The 21,973-nt window shown below is 37.4% G+C and overlaps 1 protein-coding gene across 1 annotated transcript in view; it reads right to left on the reverse strand.

Annotated features, from left to right (window-relative positions):
* The window catches only part of col21a1 (collagen, type XXI, alpha 1), a 60,837-nt gene that overhangs the window by 23,422 nt on the left and 15,442 nt on the right, over positions 1-21,973 (reverse strand). The window contains exons 6-16 of the mRNA XM_088610659.1: positions 20,877-21,050; positions 16,151-16,228; positions 14,532-14,621; positions 11,650-11,712; positions 5,913-5,966; positions 5,207-5,260; positions 4,128-4,181; positions 2,772-2,825; positions 2,507-2,560; positions 2,370-2,423; positions 1,537-1,590 (exon numbers count right to left, since the gene is read on the reverse strand). Coding sequence (XP_088466785.1) covers positions 1,537-1,590; positions 2,370-2,423; positions 2,507-2,560; positions 2,772-2,825; positions 4,128-4,181; positions 5,207-5,260; positions 5,913-5,966; positions 11,650-11,712; positions 14,532-14,621; positions 16,151-16,228; positions 20,877-21,050 — 783 coding nt within the window. The remainder of the gene's footprint in view (positions 1-1,536; positions 1,591-2,369; positions 2,424-2,506; positions 2,561-2,771; positions 2,826-4,127; positions 4,182-5,206; positions 5,261-5,912; positions 5,967-11,649; positions 11,713-14,531; positions 14,622-16,150; positions 16,229-20,876; positions 21,051-21,973) is intronic.

Genomic DNA, 21,973 nt, shown 5'->3' on the forward strand with positions numbered 1-21,973 from the left:
CAGGTTATACTTTTTTTGGTAAATGGAAGAGACAGTGGTTTTCCATCATACTTCGATAAAGTTCTCATTCACACCTGTATACATAACCGGAGAGGTATAATAGTGAATATTGTGATTTTGGTGAAGCAGACTGAACAATGTTTATGCCCATTTGAGAAGCACTGCACTTATCAAAGCTTCAGCTAAAGCTGGCGGATGTGGTATTTTTCAAAGATAGGTTTTGAAGATTGTTTGGTGCTTTGACATGTACTGCATACAGGGTCATCAGAATTGTTGGTATGACATGGAGTTTATTTACATTTGAAGAATCAGCTTATTAAAACTTCACCTACAATATACTGTATATCATCTCAGACTTCACCTTCAGTGTAATGTTAATCATTCAATACATCTGCTTTATTTAAAGTGGGAGCTAAATGTTGAAAATGAGTGTTTTTGTTCATCAGCTGTGCAGTACAGTAGGTCTTCTACCCCAGGTGACAGATTGATCATTTTGACTTCAATGTGTTGGATTTGTTTATGCCGAGACTAACTCATAAGTGTGTGATCTGGTTCCTGACATTCCACTGGGTGTCTGTAAGTTTTGTTCTATACGACTAAGTAAAAAAAAAACGACTTCTGTGGGCAAGAAAAAGAATAAATAAAGCAATGTTTCTTTTAAAGCATCTGAGATGAATTAAGTTGTGGGAGCTCAGAAAACACTGATTTGCTTTGGATCTGACTTTGTTTGACTGAAGAACATTAAAATTAAACAAAGAAAAAAAAAACAGAATAAGAATCTTGTTTTCATCTTTCACAGACCATGCTAGGCTTGAAGGCTTTGTTTTCCTTCTCGCTTTAAATCAATGATATTGTCAAACTTGAGTTTCTGGGTGAAGGTTGGGTAAATCGATAACGGTTCCTAGAGTCAACTATGTGATTGTTACCAGGACTATAATGAAGACATGATGTTGTAATCCAATTGCCAAATCCATGAATTAGTCATCAGATTACAGTTCCATTGGTTTACTTTCATATCCAAGTGAGAATGAATAGCGAAAACGGCTATTAATATTCACCCTCAGCAGCGCTGCTGTGGTTGTGTGGACGACAAGCAATGATACTCTTTGCGCTGTTCATCAGGCCCAGGACACTGCATTGTTTATGCAATTTTCTGTTTTAGCTTTGGCGTTCAATGAATAAAGCAAAGAGATCCAAAAATGTGCTTACTAAACAAGTAAATGAGAATTTATCTCTCTTGCAGTTTGGTCTTCCAGAATTTTTTTTCATTCTTTCCTCCAAGTTATAAAAAGTTTTTTAAAAGAAAAATAAGTTTATTGAGTTCCTGTTTCTGCAATAATTGCCCTAGAAAGCCCAAGGCCAAATATGCCCCTGTGTTCCTGTGGTTTGAAACACCAAATTACATTTTTACTTGTTCTTTTCCTTTTCCTAGGACATTTTAATACTGGTTGATAATGGAGCTAAACATAATGAATTTAATGTATTTTGTAATTCTTTGAACACTTAATCCTTCAGATTGCAAATAAAAAAACTCACTGGATGCCCACGAAGCCCATCTGCACCAGGGATTCCAGGTTTTCCAATTTCACCCTGAAAAGTCAGAAATCGGACAATGGAGAGATTAGAAAAAGAGCATAGCCTGGCCCTAATATACAACACATATAGTACAGTATATTGTACTCATTCAACACCTTGTTAATAATAATAAAAAAGAAAACTTGATATTGTTTCTGCCTTGGTGCATTTTAAAATGGAATACATTTGCAAAATTGAGAAAGGACAAAGAGGAAACAATTGGCTTAACTATTACAATTTCAGAATTTTATAAAATAAATTATTACTGTTGCATAATGTGGAGCCGACCTCTGTTTTGATGAGAAGAAAAATTCTGTGAATTTTAATTTCCTAATATCCACTCTGGCTCACTCCTGCATAGTACAGATTTGCTGTTAATTACCATAAAAATTGCATGGCAGAACAGATTCAGTTTAAGAACCTACTTGTACTGTAAGAACAAACTCTGTAACACAAGCTAAAGTAAAATCTGCCTCTCATTGTAAAATTCTCACTGGTAATCCTAACCAGTTCTGGTGGAACTATTTCTAGAAAAATCCTGGTCACAATTTACTAACGACAAGTCCCAAGTTCAAACCAGCAACAAACATCTGGATCATTGTGCACAACCTGCATTCTTAATGAGTGGCTTTACTCTGGAGCCCCCTAGTACTCTGTATATCTGGACACTCGTGGTACAGTATGTGTCTTAATAAGATGCATTCGTATTGGCGAATACCACATTATTCGTAGTGAAAAGACCCACTTAGTGTACAAGATAGTGGTCATGCAGAGAAGATCAAATCCATGCATACCTTTTGACCTGGACTTCCTGGTGCTCCATCTAGTCCATTTCGGCCAGGCTGTCCCTGAGTAGAGAATGGTGGACACGTCACTAAAGGCTGTAGGTGTGCAGAACTCGATCAACCTTAATGCATGGTGTCATACGTACAGGGAGTCCTGGGAGACCAGCAGGCCCTGCCGATCCTTTGTTTCCTTTTTCTCCCTGAAACATTAGAACAAGTTTAAGGAAAATGATAAAAACACATGCAAAAAAGAAAATTCAATACATTAAAGAAACGAACATGCAGCATTTATAGGTATTATGTTGAGTATAGGTTATTATTGCAGCTTTACAAGACAAAAGATCTGCTTCTTCAGCTGCTAACCTAGGGAGACATTTGAAAATAAAGTTCCCCTCAGGTTTATGTACATACAGTTTGCCCATTGATGCCAGGCAGTCCAGCTTCTCCTTTCTGGCCCTGGGCACCCTGAAAAAGAGATGGAAGCAGAAATCGAACAGCTGTTGAAATGACAGACTTTGAGAAATGAAGTTCACATATGCCATAAAACAAGTGCCTAAGGAGAACAACTATCGGAAGCTCTAATGGTAATATTAAAATCTCTGGCACAGTCTTGTGCTCACCTTATAGAAGCCCACTGTCAGGTGTAGCCTTGCATTTTGCTACTGAACAGTCGATACTTTCTGTAGTGTTTGCCTGACCTGATCAACCATAATACATTGTCTCATATGAATAGGAACTCCTGGCAGAGTTTTGTTTTAGTCTTGAATGGTTTTAATACTCAACCCACACTAATTGAGATAATTGACCTTAAATTAGGTGGGAAATGTGCAATATTTTATATATATTTATAATGAAACTGTACTTACTTTTTGCATATTTAAAAAGAAAATCAAAGTTGAAAGCATGTTTATTTATATTTGAATTGTTTTTAATAAGGGTGCCTTTTTGTGTTTCTCAATGAAGAAACAGTGGTTTTACAGTGAAGAAATTAGTCTTCTTGTCTTGCTGGCTAAGGAGATTTAGTGCTTTAAGGGACAGCAGTGCTCTTTCTGAATTTTTTAAGTGACGAAACTCATTCATAATGCATAAAAAAAGACAGTTTGGCCCAGTTTTGCTTTGACACAACTGTGGAACACTGTATGCCTTTCTATGACATCACTTTATGATGTAATGTCCATCACCTCCCTCCCACAACAGCATGTTTTGTTGATTTTTTAAAGGTGCACATTGAGACAATGCGTTCTCATAGTGGAGTTTTATGTGAATTTACAGCATTTGAAAATGATATTTTTTATCTCATATGGCATTCCTGTGTGGTCAAGAGACAGTTTCTGAGAAAATGCATGACATATCAAAAAAACTTCTTATACTAGTGTGTGTATACCACATCTGAAAATTAACAACTGGAAAAAACAAACAATGCCACTGCTTTGAAGATATATAACATGCTTTACACTTTTAACAGATGGATGCTGTAGGCTTTCTTCCCAGAATGTCTGAAGTTTCCTCGTGGTTTATAAATCACTTACAAATTTATATGCCTCTTGTTGTCTGTTACGAGCTGCCCTTAACTATCATTAAGTTACCATTAAACGGTGATGTATTCATCATTTCTAATATGAAATGAGTACTAGACAGAAAAGTTGCTATAATACAGAAAATAAGCTAATTAAGCATCCTAACATAGTGAATGTATTTCATATATTCCAAAAAATTGATTCTTCGAGTACCGTACCCGATTTGGAAAAACGATCAAGGAGTTTTTACCTTTTCTCCCAGCAGACCTGACAGCCCTGGTACTCCTGGCATCCCCCTTTGACCCTGTAATTAGCAAATATATTTTTTTGTCTGGCAATTGAAATCCAACATTCTTATTAATCATGATAAGGATTAACAACTTAATCCGTCTGTCCCAGAAAACGCCAACCAACACAACTTCTACTAGTTAATTCTAAAAGCTAATTCTAAAAATGAGGAACAGTAAGGGGCAGTTGGCGAGTGTTGGGGGTAAATGTGTTAAATCTAAAGTCTAGGTTCAGTCTAGTTAATTATGATTAACGGATTTATAGAAAAGGCAGTGCAGTGATGCAGTGCTGGAGCTCTGGGTTTAGTTCTCGACTCTGGAGCGCTGTCTGTGTGGAGTTTGCATGTTCTCTCCTGGTTCGCATGGGTTTTCTACGGGAGCTTCAGTTTCCTCCTGCAGTCCAGAGACATGCTGGAAAGTTAATTGGCTTCTGGAAAACTGGCACTGGTGTGTGTCTGTGTGTGCTTGCCCTGTGCTGGACTGGCATCCAATCTAAGATGTCTCCTGCATTTTGCCCATTGCTTGCCGGGATAGGCATAGCTCTGGGTAGTGCTGAATGGTTAGAAAAATGGATGTATGGATGGATACATAGACAATAATATATATTGAATAGAGCCTTGGGGTATGTCTGACATGTGTTCCTTTCATTAGAGACTCAACTTTTACTGTTAACAAATATCTTTCACAACATATACAATCTTTTAAGTGCAATGGTGTGGGGAAAATTATAACAAGAGCATTATTAGCAAAGGTTAGTGGTTAGTCAAGTCAATTTGCAAACGTGTTACAACAAATTCCATTTTTCCTCTTCAATAACGGGTAAAGAAGTTACTACCAAAAAAGGAGTGGAGAGATTTATGTTGAGTAACCTATAAATCCTAAAACCAATGTGGAATAGAGAGTTACTCCAAGAATGTCAGTGGCTCGCGTGGTCATGGTTTTAAAAAAAAACTGTAAACATGTGTTGGTGTAATAAATTTGTCACTTGGACCAGTAATTTGATTACTGCACCTCAAATTAGTTTACTTTTCACACTTCCTACCGGATCGCCAGGCTTTCCTGGTTCTCCTTTGTATCCCTGGGCCCCACGTGGTCCCTAGAAGACAAAAAAAACAGTATTTATGTTTGTGTCAGTTGAGACTAATAATAATAATTGCTCACACTTCTATAGCTCTTTTCTGGACACGCCACTCAAAGCGCTTTCCAGGTAATGGGGATCCCCTCCACCCCCACCAGTGTGCCGCCCCACCTGGATGATGTACCAGTCTGCCCACACACCAGCTCTCAGTGGGGAGGAGAGCAGAGTGATGAAGCCAGTTCAGAGACTGGGGTTATTAGGAGGCCATGATTGGTAAAGGCCAATGAGAAATTTGGCCAGGACACCCCTACTCATCAAGAAACGCCCTGGGATTTTTAATGACCACAGAGAGTCAGGACCTCAGTTTTACGTCTCAGCCAAAGGACGGTGCCTTTTTACAGTACAGTGTCCCCGTCACTGTCCTTGGGCATTAGGACCCTCACAGACCGGAGAGCGAGCGCCCCCTGCTGGCCCCACTAACACCTCTACCAGCAGCAACCTTAGTTTTTCCCAGGAGTTTCCCATCCAGGTACTGGCCAGGCTCACACCTGCTGAGCTCCAGTGGGCTGCCAGCAGTGAGCTGCAGGGTGATATGGCTACTGGCAGTCTAATGCATAATTGTGTGTTTTAGTACTTTGTCGCACAAGAATGCTGGATGTGCTTTTAATACCTGAATGCCTGCTGTACCCTGAAGCCCTGGGTTCCCTGACAGTCCTGGTACCCCCTGCAAAATGAAAATAAAAATAAAACTTTAAATAAGATTTAAAATTCTATTAATATCCACTCTTCACTTGGTATCATTTCTTACGCTATATAAAGTACCAAAGGGTTGTATTTTGTTTACACATAGATTTAAATGATTTCCATGATTTAAAGGGTTGAGGTTTTTTTCTTACGATTAAATTGCACTTTATTCTTTCTTAGTAAACTTCATACCAATTTATGCCTTAATTGTTTAAGAACTGGAGTAAAATAACCCACCAGTTGATTGGAAAAAAATAACTGCTAGGTGTCAAGAGCGGGTCAAAATAAAATAAAAAATCAGAAATATCAGATCAAACAATTTCCACAACATCGGATAGCCAAATAAAAAACAAGTATGTGAAAAGACATGTAGGAGAATCTTTCATCATGGCAGAATTGTGAAAACTCCCAAGCAAGAAGAAGAGGGCAGAGCTCGTTTTAGGAAGTGCTAAGACATGAAATAAAAATAATTCTGTAGATTGTGGCGATGAAAGCATAGTGATGAAGAGGCAATGGTTAAAATGCTGCTTCCTAAAGGATGTTGCCAAAAAACTAACAAATCAAATGAAGCATAATGGAGTTTGTATCACAGAGTGTGTACAATATCGTTTCTATGAATCAGTGAAATCTTCAACTACACCCTCATACTGTATAGTATAGAACATTTGTGTATTGAAAAATTGAAGAATGGAAGTGTTTTACTACTGAGTTCTGCTCCTTCTCTAAGCCGCACGTTAGGTGCACAGTACAATGTCTTTGTAATTCAAGGAAACACTGTGGTTTAACTCCATCTCCTTCCTTTTATCATGTGTGGTTTTCATATCTATCAGGGATTATCATGCACTCATCATGCTTTGTTACCATATGATAAGTTACTTTACTGATTTATTATTACATGTGCAAAATTCAGGACACAGACTGTTTGTTTTTTTTAGGGTTATACAGTAATGTTTCATCAGCTGCATTTTGCCAGCACACTTCCAGATATGATGGGGGTTTTTAATCTTGGCTGTTCTTCCAAATGTGTTTTTTTACTGCAGCTCTGATCATGGGGAAGTTGGGTTTTTCATCAGTGCTTGTGTGGGATTTGTCATAATGCAAAGTACGAGAAAATACATAATATATTTGAGAAAATAATTGATTTAAAAAAATAATATTACAAAAGCCACTTTTTGATCAGATCCAGATCAGTAATTCAATTTCTGCATATTGCTTCTGTGGTTACTCTTTTTAAAACACTGTCTTTAGTTTAGGTAACCACACTGGCGATTCAAAGAAGATCAACCTAACCAATCCCAGAACTGTCAAATTTGTCCTGCAAACAGAATTGAAGCTGTTGTTGCTGTTTATCATCAACTTAGATTTTGAATATAACCTTATAAACTGTGGGGTGTTTATATAGAATGTAAATTTAAATTTTAAACTTTGCTAGGTTGGCTTACTTTTTTTGTGCGTCATTATTGCTGTGGCCTATTGTGGGATGATTCTTTTGCTAAATGTTTCGAGCGCCACATTGGGGGAAAAAAAAAGTAAATTGACTCCAGCAGTGAAGAGGAAGCAAAAATATCAAAGGAGAATCAAAACTGATTAAGGAATACTCCTTTTTTTTAACTTCATGCAGACAGTGGTTAATGTTGGGAAGAAATTCCCAAACCATTCTGTTGGTTCCAGTCCACTTGGATCCTCTCAGGATCAGCCCAGTGCTGCGCTAGGTCCTCTGCGGTTTACAGGACTGTGGCAACACTGGCGCTGAGCTGAAAAACGACTTTTCATTCTGGACTCTTCTCGTGTTTTGAAACAGGCTAGGAAACTATATTAGACTGTTACCCCACTGCACCCCTGTTAAGACGTAAAAAAACTGGTATTGGTAAGGTTTCTGCTTTGTGGACAGGTGAGAAGAACTGAATCTCTCTGGGGAGGCTACAACAAAGTAATCAATAACCTGAAAGAGAAGGCTGTGAGTGTTTGTAAGAAGCTACTGTACTCAGCCTGTTCTGAAACATTGCTGTTTCATCAAATACATTAGGATGAGATGTTGAATGGAAAACAAGAAGGACTTAATTATAAATCAAACCAGTTTCTTATGCTATTTTACTATTAATAGAATTGTCTACTCAGCATTATTATTACACTGTATCTTTTTGGAAACTGAGGCTGTTCTTTAAAAGCTGGAAAAATAGATTATGACAACAGACCAAATAAGAACCTTTTTTATGATTAGTAATACAGTCCAGAAGATATGATTAATTTCATGTTTTTTCCTTTTTGCTTTGTCATCAACAAAAGTTCACTTACAGTTCTCACTTTATTTAGGCATACTTAGGAGTATTCTGTTAATAATGACCAGTGTTGTTTAGAGTCCTTTAAATGTCTATGATGAAGTGAAAGTGCACAGAAATCTTTTTTTTTATTTTTGAGATGATAGTCCACCATGAAAAGGTTGAGGTGTTTAGAATTTCAGACGAATGAGAAACAGTATGAATATTACTTCCTTGCTCTTGAGTGTGACTTACAGTCTATTTTAATAGTCAGATTTCAACATTTAACTATATTTAGCTGTCCATTTTACTCCCCCTGCTTATTTTAATGCAAAAGTATACTTGATAACCTTTTTTTTTAAAAAGGACATACTAATTCTTCTGTTTAGTACCATGAGATGCATTGTTACTGTTACTGTCTACAGATGCATGATGCCTCACAGCTTGTGCACATACAAAGACTCGTTTAGAAACACTTGACCTGAAAGATTATAACAAACTGCTTGAAACATTTGGAGCTAAAAGCCCACATACATGACTCACAATCGGATTCTCGAGTCCTAAAATGGAAACGTGGGAAACAAAACCTAAGACAGAAAGTTCAAATGTGAGCATCAGGTCAATACAGAAGTACACCACAAAACACTTTGCTTTATGAAGGTTTTAGAGTGCAACAAATACAGCAAGGGAACATGATGTAGGTACAGTTTCTCTGCTGATCTTTACAAAGTTGCTCCTTGAGTTTGTAAAGTTGAGAACCTCCTAGAAACCTAATGGACAGGATGGCCTGAATTATGTGTTCTGAAGCTCACAGTTATAATGTATTAAATACAGTGAAGAAAAAAGGAAGAATTTTGAGGGAGACAGATGATAAGAATATCAATTCTTTACCAGTAACCAAAATATTTTAGTGTTTAAATCACTTCACAGTAATATAAATATCATAATGCAACTACAATTTACGATGCAACTACATTATTGAATGTTCAATAAATGCTACTGTTTTCAGAGATGAACTCTTCCCAGCTGCATTGCATATTCTATAGTGTAACATACTGTACAGCAGCTAAAGCAGTTAGCACTTTTAGTGCACGAGAACCAGGTGTTTTTCCATTTATGTATTTACAGTATTTCAGTGCTCCTTTGTGAATATTTACAAAAAGTCCTTTTCCACATTTGTGTGCCATAGCCTATCACTGTAAAATGTGACTCATTCTCCAGAAAAGTACTGGATGAAGAAAGCCAAATTGAAAGCCTACAAATGTCCACAGAAATAATTTATTTTTCCTTCATGATTCATCCAGTTCTGATCCCCAAGGGCAGATGTATAGCAGCTTTAATGGAAACAATGACCATCCGCCCCCTACCAAATTTAAGACGTTTCAATATAATGTGAATTTTATGGCATGAATTCTAGGCTTAAAGAGTCAAAATTTCCTTCTCTATAGTTGTGTTTTATCTGTGGAATAAGAAACATCTGCATCTTTTTCACATCCCATTAATAATTCCTTAAGTATATACTAAATATAATTCAGTATATACTGTATTAGAAATTATAAATTGAATTATTCAAGTGCAAATGAAATGACTTTAGTTTTAATAACCCTACGCCAAGCCAGGGGTTCTATTTCATTGTTCAGAGCATTGAATTATATTTTACTGAGCTCAGATTATTTAAGTATTACAGTGTCTTTAAGAAGCATACTCTCAAGCTGTTTAGCACGAGATGTCCATGGTATGTAAATAGTTCTGAGAAACTTGAGCTCCTTATAACAAGGATTACACTGGATTTTTCATTGCTTACTCTAAAATCTGGCACAGATCTCCTCATATACTGTTTAGTATGCATCACAGAAATAGTTTAGTATGCCTGCCTAGCCCCTAACCTAATAGGTCCTTCTGGGACATCTTCATGGACTAGTGTCTGACAGCAGGAGGTGTTTTCATTTCTGTCATATTTAGAACTTTGTAAAGGCAGTTGTTTGCCAATGTCCATCTATCTCAAAGCTCTATAAAGATTGTTTGATGACTGAATTACTGAATACTGTCACATTCAGTTTTAGACACTAAGGCCCCGTTTTAACAAATACAACCTTTGTTCCATTGTTCATTGCAAAATGCTGTATGAGCATTTCAGTCTTAGGTACTTTAACTTTTCAAAATCTTCTTGGTATGGTACAGAAAGATTTCTGGTAAAATTCCACTGCAGTTTAATTGCTTTTTCTGAAGTATGTCGGTGTGCTGGAATTACATGCTATTCTTCAATTTGAACTTCATTTTTGATCTGCTAATTTACAAAGAGAAGAGCACATGGAGTTTGTTCACCCCATTGCAGGATGGGAATCCTGCTGTTCCAATGTCATCATCCTGTCTCTGTGTAACTGTGTGCAAAAGAGCTCCTTCATATTGATTTGCCTCGGATTAAAAGAAGGCATTCATTATGAAACCCCCTCAGCCATATAAATGAAGAAGCCAGTTTATTGAGCTTTGTTAATAGATATTTTGAGAAATAAAGATGGTGGTGCACACATTATATTACTTATTAGTTCTGGTACACTTTAGATTATGGGATGTTAATCCCATTTATAAATCTGTTATGAATTAAATATATTAATAAATTATTCATACAGCCATATAAATGCATGTTGGTAAGAAAACTAATCCTGACCATAGTCTGGACCATACTCTTGTTTGTAGAAAGTGAGTTGTTCCTTTTATATCACTTACTTTTTCAACCCGTAAACTAATCTTCCAAGTGACACATTCTTACCAAAGTTGGGAAGACGGTACCAGTCATCACATTTGGGTAACTTTCCCCCAGATCAGCTCTCCTCTGTCCCTCAGGGAGGGTGAAGTCTCCTCCTCCCTCCAAGTCAGTTTAGATAAAGGTTTTGCTCAGTTGGCAGCCTTCAGGGACAGATCGCTATTTGGGATGTCCCAGGTGAACATTACACCATCCGTGTTGACTTGAATGAAAGTGTCAGGGTGATTTTCCCAGCAGCTCTTTGGGGGGGAATGAGGAAGGCATGCACTGCAGTACGAGGTTAACTTGCTGTTTGAGCCCTTTCAGATGTTCCCTCCCCTGACTTATCAGCTTCAGATGAAAATATAAAGCTAAAAATAATTCATGTCATACTGTATATACCCACATATTGTTCTATTAAAAACATTATGCAAAACTGTCTATTCTGTCTAGTCTCACTGCGGTTGAACCAAACGTAACCAGTGAGACTACTCTGATAACAGGATGCCCTTCCAGGTTCTCCTCATGCTTTTTGGGAAGGGTTTTTTGCATTTTGCTTGCATTTGCTTGAAATGTGATGCACGTTGAAAAAGCATATGATCTCGTTGCTGTGCCATACATTCATGATACAATGCTGGGATATGAAAGTGTGTAGTACTCACAGGCTTACCATCAGCTCCAGGCTGACCAGGCTGACCTGCTTCTCCAGCTCTTCCTTGTTCTCCCTGGTTAAAAAACAAGTTACTTGTTGACAAATCTTAACCTTTACAACCTCACAGGCTGAGCTGATTAAGATGAACTTTTCCATAGAAATATGGCTGCAAGCCCAGCTGGAAGAGAGCAATATAAAACAGGTTACATTATTCTCGCTAAAATATGAAAATATACCAGTGCATTCAAACTGCACTGTTATGTAAAAGTGCTAACAACCTGTAACTCCAGTTCTTTTTGGGATTTTCAGGTTTTCATATTTGATTTAATTACTGAAGCATTTTAAAAGAATAATATGACAAAAATATTAACTTATAACAAGCATTGTTATTGGGGAAAAATCTGTCTTGTTGTCCACGTTGCCAGTTCTTAAAAATCAAGAGAGAAAAAAGTTTTTAAGAGGCCAAATTAGGTAGTACTTAGACAGATCTCTGCATGCATCATGTTTCAGACACATACTGTAACTTGCTATTGCCTGCTTTTTAAGGACATTTGCATGTTCTATGGTTTATTATAACTTGTTTTGCTACATAGTACGTCTTCATATTCTGAATTAAACACTATTGTTTTGAAAACATTCAGTACATGGGCACTTCTTTAGTGGAAATTATAGATCATAGATTATTTATTATTTCTATTTTTATTGACCTAAGCACACCAGATATTACAGATATTCTTTCCATGGAACTCTTGTCAGCCTTTCAAAGAAGGTTTACCCTGACAAGACACATACATGCATTAATAATCTAACAATAAGCATTTAATGTGAGGGTGAGATTCTGGATGGGAATACAGACATCCGTTTCAATCACAGCTGAGTGTCTTTGCACAAGGTCTCCCCCACTAAATCCTCTTCTGTACTCTAGTGCTATATCCAATTTACAAAAAAAAAACTGATGTGGAAGCCATTTTAAAGAAGAAATGTATTTTAAATTGTTACAAATGCTCCTAGGCATCATTTTGAAGAGTTAAATAAAGGCTTTTCTTCAATCCACGCTAAGAAAGTTAAAAGTCTGCACTTAATATAAAACATTCTGAAGTTTTCCAGAAATATATCCGACCAAAAATGACATCTGGGAAGCAGCCATGCTTTGTTTTTGATGTGCTGATAAAATTATGAACAGCAATAGACAGTTACAGAACCATTTTTGTCACTACATTGACTTGACGTTAAAAATATGCAGTTGGATTCAAAAAGCAGAATGAAATGAGGAAAATTAGTCTTTTTCCTTAGAACCTATGATATCATTTTTATTTAATGGGAGTTTTACAGCTTTGCATGTCTACTTTTTAACATTAAATGTGGGAGGCAGAGGGACCGTCTTGTGAGTTTTGAGGCACCCGGCTTGCTTGGATTCTTGGAAGCATATCTGGAAAAGTGTCCAGCTGTGATGTCCACTCCAGAGGGGGACAGGTCCAAGAGACAGAAATAGACACTGGGTGTAGCCAAGTTGTAACAGCAATCAGACTTGGTAACCTGTTTTCTTTAAATTCTAGTTTCATTTCTGTTGTCAGCTATCAAAAAGAACTCCACAGTCAGTACTACTGAACAATTTAAAAATTCATTTAATCTTGCCGTAAGGTCAGACCCATTGCCAACACAGTGGGCACAGTGGGCATGCCAGGTGGTGTTCAGGAGTCTGGTAAGACCCTTTTGTACAGGAGGATGGATGCTGCCCAGAACTACAATTGTTTCTGCAGAGTAAATAGCAAGGATGCAAATATCATTTAAATACATTATTTAATGAAAATTCAATTAATGGAACGGAGGGACTGAACATGCATTTAAAGCTGGATCTCTAGCTCATTTCCTCTGCAATCTGATTTCTTCAGTTGCTGTGAACAAGATTCATTCAGTTTTCTTTTCCTCTTCTTCACCAGTTTACTAGTGTATTTTGGTCTACAAGTTACAGTGCATCTCCAGTGGAAGACCATTGCCTCTCCACACTCCGCAGATGTTGCGGTGCCTCTGGGGTCACGTCACGTGTTTTGCCCTGTTGTCTTGCTAGTAGGAAGTGAAATGGAAAGGGATCCTGGAGCGGGAGCCAAAACCGGTCCTGTGACAAGACTTCTCACAGGCGGCACAAAATGAAACATTAAAAATCTGATAAACGCTTTCAAGGCACGGCCATTAATCCAATGCACTTGCATAGGTCACCAAAGAAAAGTCAATGCAGGAGTCGCAGTGTCACGATGGGCCAGTACTCCTCTGGTTTCTGTGTTGTTAAATGAACCAGAGAGCAATGCAGGCTCCAGCTGTACAGCTGACTGGACCGGAGCAACTGGGGCAAAGTACCTCACTCAGGGTTCAGCCCTGTGTCTGCACTGAGGGACTTGATCCCATGATCTACCGTATGGGTGATCCTAAGGGTGATCCATGTCATGTATTCCATGTACTTTCATTATCTTATCGGACTTTCAGCTACACTATACTTCCTATTCGAATGCTTTCATGCAACTCCAGGTGTTCTGCCTATAAAAGAGCCCTGTTAAGATGCAATTACTGACTACTGTGTAGTTATTGGTTCTGCATAATGAAACTGACATGAAAGTTTAAATACTGCGGTAATATACAGTTCTTGCTTTATTGTAGCCTTTAACACAGTTAAAATCAATCTAAAATCATTTTAAAAAATGAGAATTTGCATGAAAATCTATTTTAGCATTCAACTTTTTTAGCTGTAGTTGGCTTTGCCACTTCCTGGCTGGTACAGCTCAGTTTTAATTGTGATTAGGACAGTGCTTTGCACTTGGTTAGAGAGCATCACACAATGTTTACACATGATTTTATTACTCTTCCTCCTATTTGCTGTTATCATCTTGGTTAACTGACCTTCAAGCCAGGCGGCCCAGGTTGTCCGGGAGGGCATATGCAAGGAGCTGGAGTTGACTCAATATCAATATCTCCAGGATTGATTGCACACTGCAACAGAGATACAAGAGTCACTTAGGAGTTAAACTCAGTCTGATCTATTAATCTTCCTCCAAGATCATGGTCCTGTAAGTGGCAGCTAAGACTGTTTGCCAGAGCCAGGAGACCACTAGTATTTATTAGTTTTTCTTTTAATTGACTCCAAGTATGCAATTGAGCAAGTGAGTTAAATAGGACCCTACTGGATTACAGCAGGCCTGATTGTTTAACTGCACGGGTAAGCATGTGACTGAGCTGATGAAGTACATGTACAATAAAGAATAAACTTACCTCATGAGCTGGGAAACTGTCCATGAATTTTCAAAACATTTTTTTTTCAATAATAGTATTACCACCTGGCAAAATACGTACCTCTCCATCCTATAAAAAAAAGTGAAATCATGTCACACCACAGCATTTTACAGACCTTACCACCAAGGGAATTAAATCGACAGAAACTGGGCTAAAAGCAATTAAAGGATTTGTGTGTTTTGCATGCTGATCGTTTGTTTTGACTTGGTGGGATAAGACTTTAAACCATTCCTAGACAGAGTGCGAATCCTGAAAGTATAAACTCATTCTGGCTTTGTTTCACATCTGTAGTAGAAGGAAACCAGCCAAGCATGTCACTGGTCTCAAAATCCCAGAAAAGATACAAAGGAATGACTATAGAGCACAGGATGCAAACATTTTGACAGGCGTTCTCATAAAGCTGTAAGCATCATTGTGGAAAAAGCCTTTACAATAATAATCATGGACTGCAGGGAAAAAAAATTAGGAGAGAGATCACCGGAAAATAACACAGGGCCAGGCAGTTAGTTAGCAGAGTCAAACCAACTAATAAATAGTGAAATTAAAATAAAGAGGTTTAAAATATTATGGTGGTGAGGGAGATGGGAGTTATGACTGTCACTGAGAAAAGCGCCTCCACAAAGATAGGCAGGAGGACCTGATTGTGCTTTTAACATTAAAACAAGTATCTGCAGATACATCTCAACTCTGTTACTCAGCTCATTTCCTGCTCTGGGGTTCAAGCCATTTCCTCCCCCTTCCCACCCACTCCCATCGCCTTCGTGTGGAAGGAACTACCCATCTGGGCCCCAGGGATGTAAACCAAACAAAACACATTTCCAACACTTGAAGCAAAATCTGGAACTATGGTCTAAAAATAAAGGCTACTAGCCAGGAAAGGATACAACATAGTGATAAATAGGTTACCCATGTGGAAACTAGAGACTTTTCTAAGGAAAGAACATGGAACTTCAGCAGATGTCAAAAACTACTCTGCTATACCCCACAAATTCTGTCCCTCTGATATCTCGTATGATCTCTCTTGTTAAAAAGTGGTTACACTTACAGTATAAAAGCAATGCCTGGAGTTCAGTTTAATGGCAATGGTCTTACATCCCTGAACAAATATAACAAACATGGTACTGGAACATGATTACCTCTGCTGTTTGTTACAAAAAATAACAATGTGCATTTTAAAATATGATTGAATCAGGTGTGTGTACTGGTGTAAAATTTATTTTCATACTTACCGTTCCAGGTATTTCACAGGATGTTTCACGATTGTTGTGCTCAGGGTCACAGTAGATTCTGAGTTTCTGTATCTCAAACTGTGAATTACATATTACTGATTAGTTAACAATGCTTTAAAAATGAAAACAGCAAGCTTAATTCTTCAGCTGCACTGCACTTTTCTGTATCCCTCTACACTCAGCCTACAAGTCTCTTATAAGACTTTGGCTTCCTGTTCTCCCAAGATCAAGAAGGGGTTTCATGCAAGTTCTGCTATAAACTTTGTTCTTTCCCTTCGATATTTCTGTTCTACAGATGTTTCAGAACAGGGTACCACAGAACAATCTTTAAATGTTTTATGGAATTGTGATTAGACATGCATTTAAATAATACTTTATATCATCTGCGTCTTTCCTTTTATATTTTCCATAATTTCTTTCTACTACATTTTCCAGTTTTAAAACTCTTTATAGGCCATTATAATCAGCATAAGTTTTGTAGTGGCTTTATTTGATGGCTGTAAAGATGAAAAGTCCTCTTGATTAATGTTTTGTTCTAAATGGTTTGGAATCGACAAGTCCATGGTGTCACCTTGTATATGTTTGTGCTTTTTCCTGTGATACCAGTTCTGTTATGGAAATGTTTTTGGTTACCATCAATGCTAGGAGTAATGCTAGGGATTAAAGCAAAATCCCTTTTGCAACATTGATTTCTAAATGTCTGATACAGTATAAAGGCATAATATGTAGAAAACATATAAGATTTGTAAAAACTGTCTACAGGTATTGAAAGTCCTGTTTATGAAGTTCTTATTAACTGCTTTTTATTATATTAGAATTTTCTAAAAATAGACCAAAATAGATACAAAACAGTACAGCACAACACCACCACCCTATCCCACCCCACTCTTCCCCTCCCATCACTTTAATCCTTCCAAGTTTCCACCCAAAGGACCCCTAAGCAAAATTAGACAAGTATGAGAGAAACACTGTGGAAAAAGGGCTGAACTGTATCAGCTGCAGCACTCCAACCTTCCCCTACTCCTCTGGCACCATGGATCGGAGCTTCATGTGAACACCAAGACAGGCCAGGATCTGATGATGCCAGAGGGGAATGCAGAGACACCCAAAATAGCCAACCAGCCAGGTCCTCTGCTGTCTCTGTGAGTGGGCAAGACCCAAATGATCAATGTGCAAAAGTGCTCAGGGAGAGTAAGGGATATCCTTGTTTGGAATAGTGAGCGAAGAAGAAGAAGAAGAAGCATGATAGACCAGTAAATGTCACATCTGGGCACTCATGTGTTCCACACGTGCATCACCTGTCCCCTGGACGAAGCATACACATGGGACAAGAGGGTAGCTCCATGCATTCTGTATGAGCAGTCAAGCGTGCTCTAAGAATGCCTGCATGGCCAGGGCTTTTGGCATATTGTCCTAAATGTTGCCCCCAGGATTTTTCTTCCTTTGTAACATTAAAGTCCCTATTCGAAATAGCAACAGCTCTTAAGAATTTATAAGAATCCTCTAACAGAACAACTGAAATCAGTCCATTACCTTTTTTTTGTTTGTGCTGTAGTTCAGAATGAACCTACTGTGACAGAATTTATCATGAAGCTAAACCAATGTTTAATAATGTCATATTGTCCCCGTTGCATGCTCAAATAATTTTATCAGGTTTATTAAACAATTAAAAATTAATTAAAAAAAATTCATCAAGATCCAAAACCTTTTTAAAATAAGTATTTTTGTCCTAAATATATATAGCTGTCTCCTAAAACACCATCCTTCTAGTTTAACCCTAATTAATATCTATGATTTTACCAGTAACAGAAGTAAGACGAATCACTCTATACTCTCCTTTTTAAGTTTTGCTCCCCTTTTTATGAATCAGCTTTATACAGTATTTGCAGTTTTCCAATCTGTGAGTACAACTCCCTTCCATAGTGAAAGTGGAACTAAGCTGGTTAAGGGTCTATCAACAATATTTGTCATTTCCTCAAGTCTAACAGGGAAACATACCATCATGACTCAGTGATTTATTCTATCTCAGTCCTCATGTGAACTATTCTAAAATGATTTCATTCTGATGGAGCTCCCCAGAGTAAATAACTCCTCCACTCGGAAATGTGTCCGATATTTGTATTGTTTTTTTCAAACATTAATGCCAAATTAATCTTTATGATTTGAGTCATAAGAATAAAATATTATGTAATAATATATGGCTAAGTGGATAACATTTTCAAATGACAGCTGTTAATCCAACTTCTTTTTTTAGGGATCCGAATTGTAGTAGGAGGAAATCAAATGCTGTTACAGGCTTTTGCATACTTAGGGGAAATCTACATATTTGCACTTCATGTGTGAGCAGCATTTAAAATTGTTTCACAGCTCACATTCTTCAGTCTTTTAATTATTTAAACTGTACATATCTAGTATAATTAGAATTCATGTCTAATTTCAGCAATATCACCTATTATGTATGACTAATGCTGTTCTGTTCTTCCTATGGTTATTCCTAGATGATGGATTTCTGAAACATATGGTCTTCAATGTTTTGTGCAAGGAAGAAATGTATTGCAATGCACAGCTGTGTGGCAGTAGACTCCAACATTTGAAGTCTGCACAGCATTTCTAGAGACTGATTACCTCAGGTCTGCTGTTGACAAGCAGAGGAGCAATCGGAAGAGCTCTGTTATCAGGGAAGTGCTCGTTTGAAGGACAAATGGGCTGAGTGTGGTGAATTTACTTAGAAAAATAGTGGCAACATTATGTTTTAAAATATACTCGAGCTGGAAAACTTCTTAAAATTTCCCTGGTAAATTAGAAAAAAGTCTATGAAAATTGCATCCCTGATTTGCCACCTCTTTTCATTCGGTTATGAAAGTCAGTCTGAAACTGAGAGGTGACCGCTCAACGCATCATGGTTGCTTGCAGCTAACTGATTCAGCCATTTTATTCATCCGCTTCTTCGAGGTTGCCTCTGAATCAGTGACGGTAACATGGGTTGGCATCTTGTTTCAGACATCCACAGTCCTTTGTGTAAAAAAAAAAACTGCCTGCTGCTTTGGTCTAATATATATATAGTAATGCCCTCAAGTTTTAGTTATGCTGCTGGGCAGAAAATAACCCTTTGGGTTGAGTTGTAGAACTTTTGAACGTATCAGATTCCCTTATAATTTCTTCTGTTCAAGACTGAAGAGATTTGTGGGTTTTTTTTAAGTCAGCATTAGGTTTCATATCACTTGTGAGGAAATAACTGTATGAAGTCTGCAACCCATTGAGCTCACTCAATTCTTTGACTAACCATTTGAGATGATTTGACAAGACCTTACTGCAGCCATTTTGAGTTATTATTATTAAATTATTTTGGGGTGTTTGGATGCAGTTTTCAGCATGTAAAATGAGTATACAGTGTATTCTCAGTTTGGATAAAAATGCTTGGCCAATCTAAAATTTTCCCTATTTATCTCCTGACTAACTCCTTGATTGCATTACCCATGTGTTTGGGTCATTGTAATGCTGCATGTGATGTACCACCAAATAAGTTTAGACATTTTCTATTGCGTCGGCAGACAAAATGTTTCTTTAATCTTCAGAATTCATGGTACAGTACATCATGAATATCTGGAACTCCATTGCTTCCCTTCATTAGACTGTTACTATTTGCAGTGACTCCTGAAAGATCTGCACTGATGGGATATGGGTAACATCCTTCATTTATTTGAAATAAATGACAGACTGAGGGACTGTCTGGTCCTGGTGTTTTATTTGTGTCTATAATCCCTGTAGCACTTAAGCCCTTGCTGTACTGAGTTTGTTCAAAAAAGCATTTTCCTCTTTCAACCTGAGTCAAGTTATCAGTTTTTTTCTCACCAAACTCCTGTGTAAAATAAGTATTCAAGTGAGCTTCAAACAGGACAGTTTTACAATTTGACTACCCCTGCTTCCATATCTATTTTACTTTTGTCTTATTTTTTCAATTATGAATTTTTAAAATGGTTGACTATTACTCCAGACTATACATGTGGACATTAACTTGAATCTCAACAATGCCGTGATACAAGTTCTCTTACTTATTTCTTGCTAATGCAATCTTTGTCATTTGCCAGCACTGAAGGATGAGTTACTTCCAATTGTCAAAGCATGAACAAACCCAGTAAGAAAACAGCTGTTAACCATTTCAGTTGTTTCAGTCCCTTGCTTTAATCTTACTTTAACACCAAAATACAATTCATTATTTTGTGACAGGCCAGACCAAAATAATTTCACCAATATATTTCTTATTTTGAGCGTTGAAGATGTTGAATAAGGAGGTCTGCTCTAGAATCAAAGCTGGCAGTATATTTCCTTCCCCTGGATGTGATTGGAACAGTGAATCGGCAAGATGAGGAACACAATCGCAGAGACAAACCATTGAGAATAAAGCAAGAGGACAGAATGGCTTTCTCATCAAAACCTCTAATAAGGAGTGTGGGCGCAAAACACTGGGATCTGGTTCTCCATACTGTCAGTATGATTCATAGGAGACGGCCTCCTTTCTAACAACATCTTCACTTATCAATGTCTGAATCAATGTCTGACTTTTCAGTGTTTGTGAACCTTTGTTGTGCTTTGTCTCTGGCCTGTTTTACGAGGAAACCACTAGAAGGGTCTTTTTAGTTTAATAAATGAAGTCTCCAATTTTAAGTATTTCTGTCCTTTAAATTCCCAGAAAAATCAATCCTCATGAGATTTGTGAAAAACTTACAGGTATGGTTTCTTCTTTCCTGAAATACTTTCCAACTTGCGTCTTTCCATTAACAAAGATACCAGGGGCAGGACCCAGTTCCAAGGACTCGGTCTGCTGGCCATCAACATACAAAGTGACGCTTTGCTCTGATACCAGAAGGCGAATCTGGTGCCAGTGTTCATCAAAGAGTTTCTATTTCAATGAAAAAGAGTGAGATAAGAATTAGTGAAATGAAATAATAAATGGGAAATGCAATTTATGATCTCCAGCCTAAAAACTGGAGCTGATCAACATGAACATAATACATCATAGCTTTAATTCTGGATTAAATTTTTGCATATGTGTATCCAAATATACGTATGTGTATTATTAATATATCCCCAAAAGAGAGATGCAGAATAACAAAGTGGTCAATTGTTGAGATAAGATAAACAACAAGATGAATAAATGCAGAACTGACGAAGTATTCCTAAAACACCTCAATCGCCATGATCATTTCTGCCATGCCTAGAATGTGCCTGTGTAAATCCAACACTTCAGTTATTGTATCTTATAAACTCTTGAATGCAGTGTCTCCTTTCTAAAAACATTCCTTGTCTTTGCTTGTTCTATGGAATTACACACATCTTTTTCTTCCTGTTGGAACTGAAACTTTTTACACATCGTTAACTGTGGTTATACTGTAGAAATTTACCCACTAGAAAGGACATCACTTTATTTCTTTGTGATTTATGTTTTATTCTTATCTACTGTATATTGATAAGTTAACTCTTTCGCACTCTGAAGATGTATCCTTGTGCTGACAGGCTCTAGCAACTGGCTGTCGTGTTGTTGCTAACTATTTTTATATATTATCACTTTCTTTCCTTATTTAATTTTAAAGCAGTCAGTCACTGCTTTATCTTTTTGATTTTATTTTTAAATGTGAGATATTCTATGGTCTTGAGTGTGTGTGGGGGAGATCTAAGGGCAGTCATTTAGGGGATTTATAACTTGGAAACGTTTATTCAGTTGTTTATCTTGAAGTGTTGTTTCCCTCCTAAACCTTTGCGAAATAGAAAGGTTATGAAATTTGGTTTATTGTAATCCTTTCTCAAAAAAAGGCTTAGTCTCAT

The sequence above is a fragment of the Lepisosteus platostomus genome, chromosome 17 (genome assembly GCF_059453375.1).
Source record: "Lepisosteus platostomus isolate fLepPlt1 chromosome 17, fLepPlt1.hap1, whole genome shotgun sequence".
Classification (NCBI taxonomy): domain Eukaryota; kingdom Metazoa; phylum Chordata; class Actinopteri; order Semionotiformes; family Lepisosteidae; genus Lepisosteus; species Lepisosteus platostomus.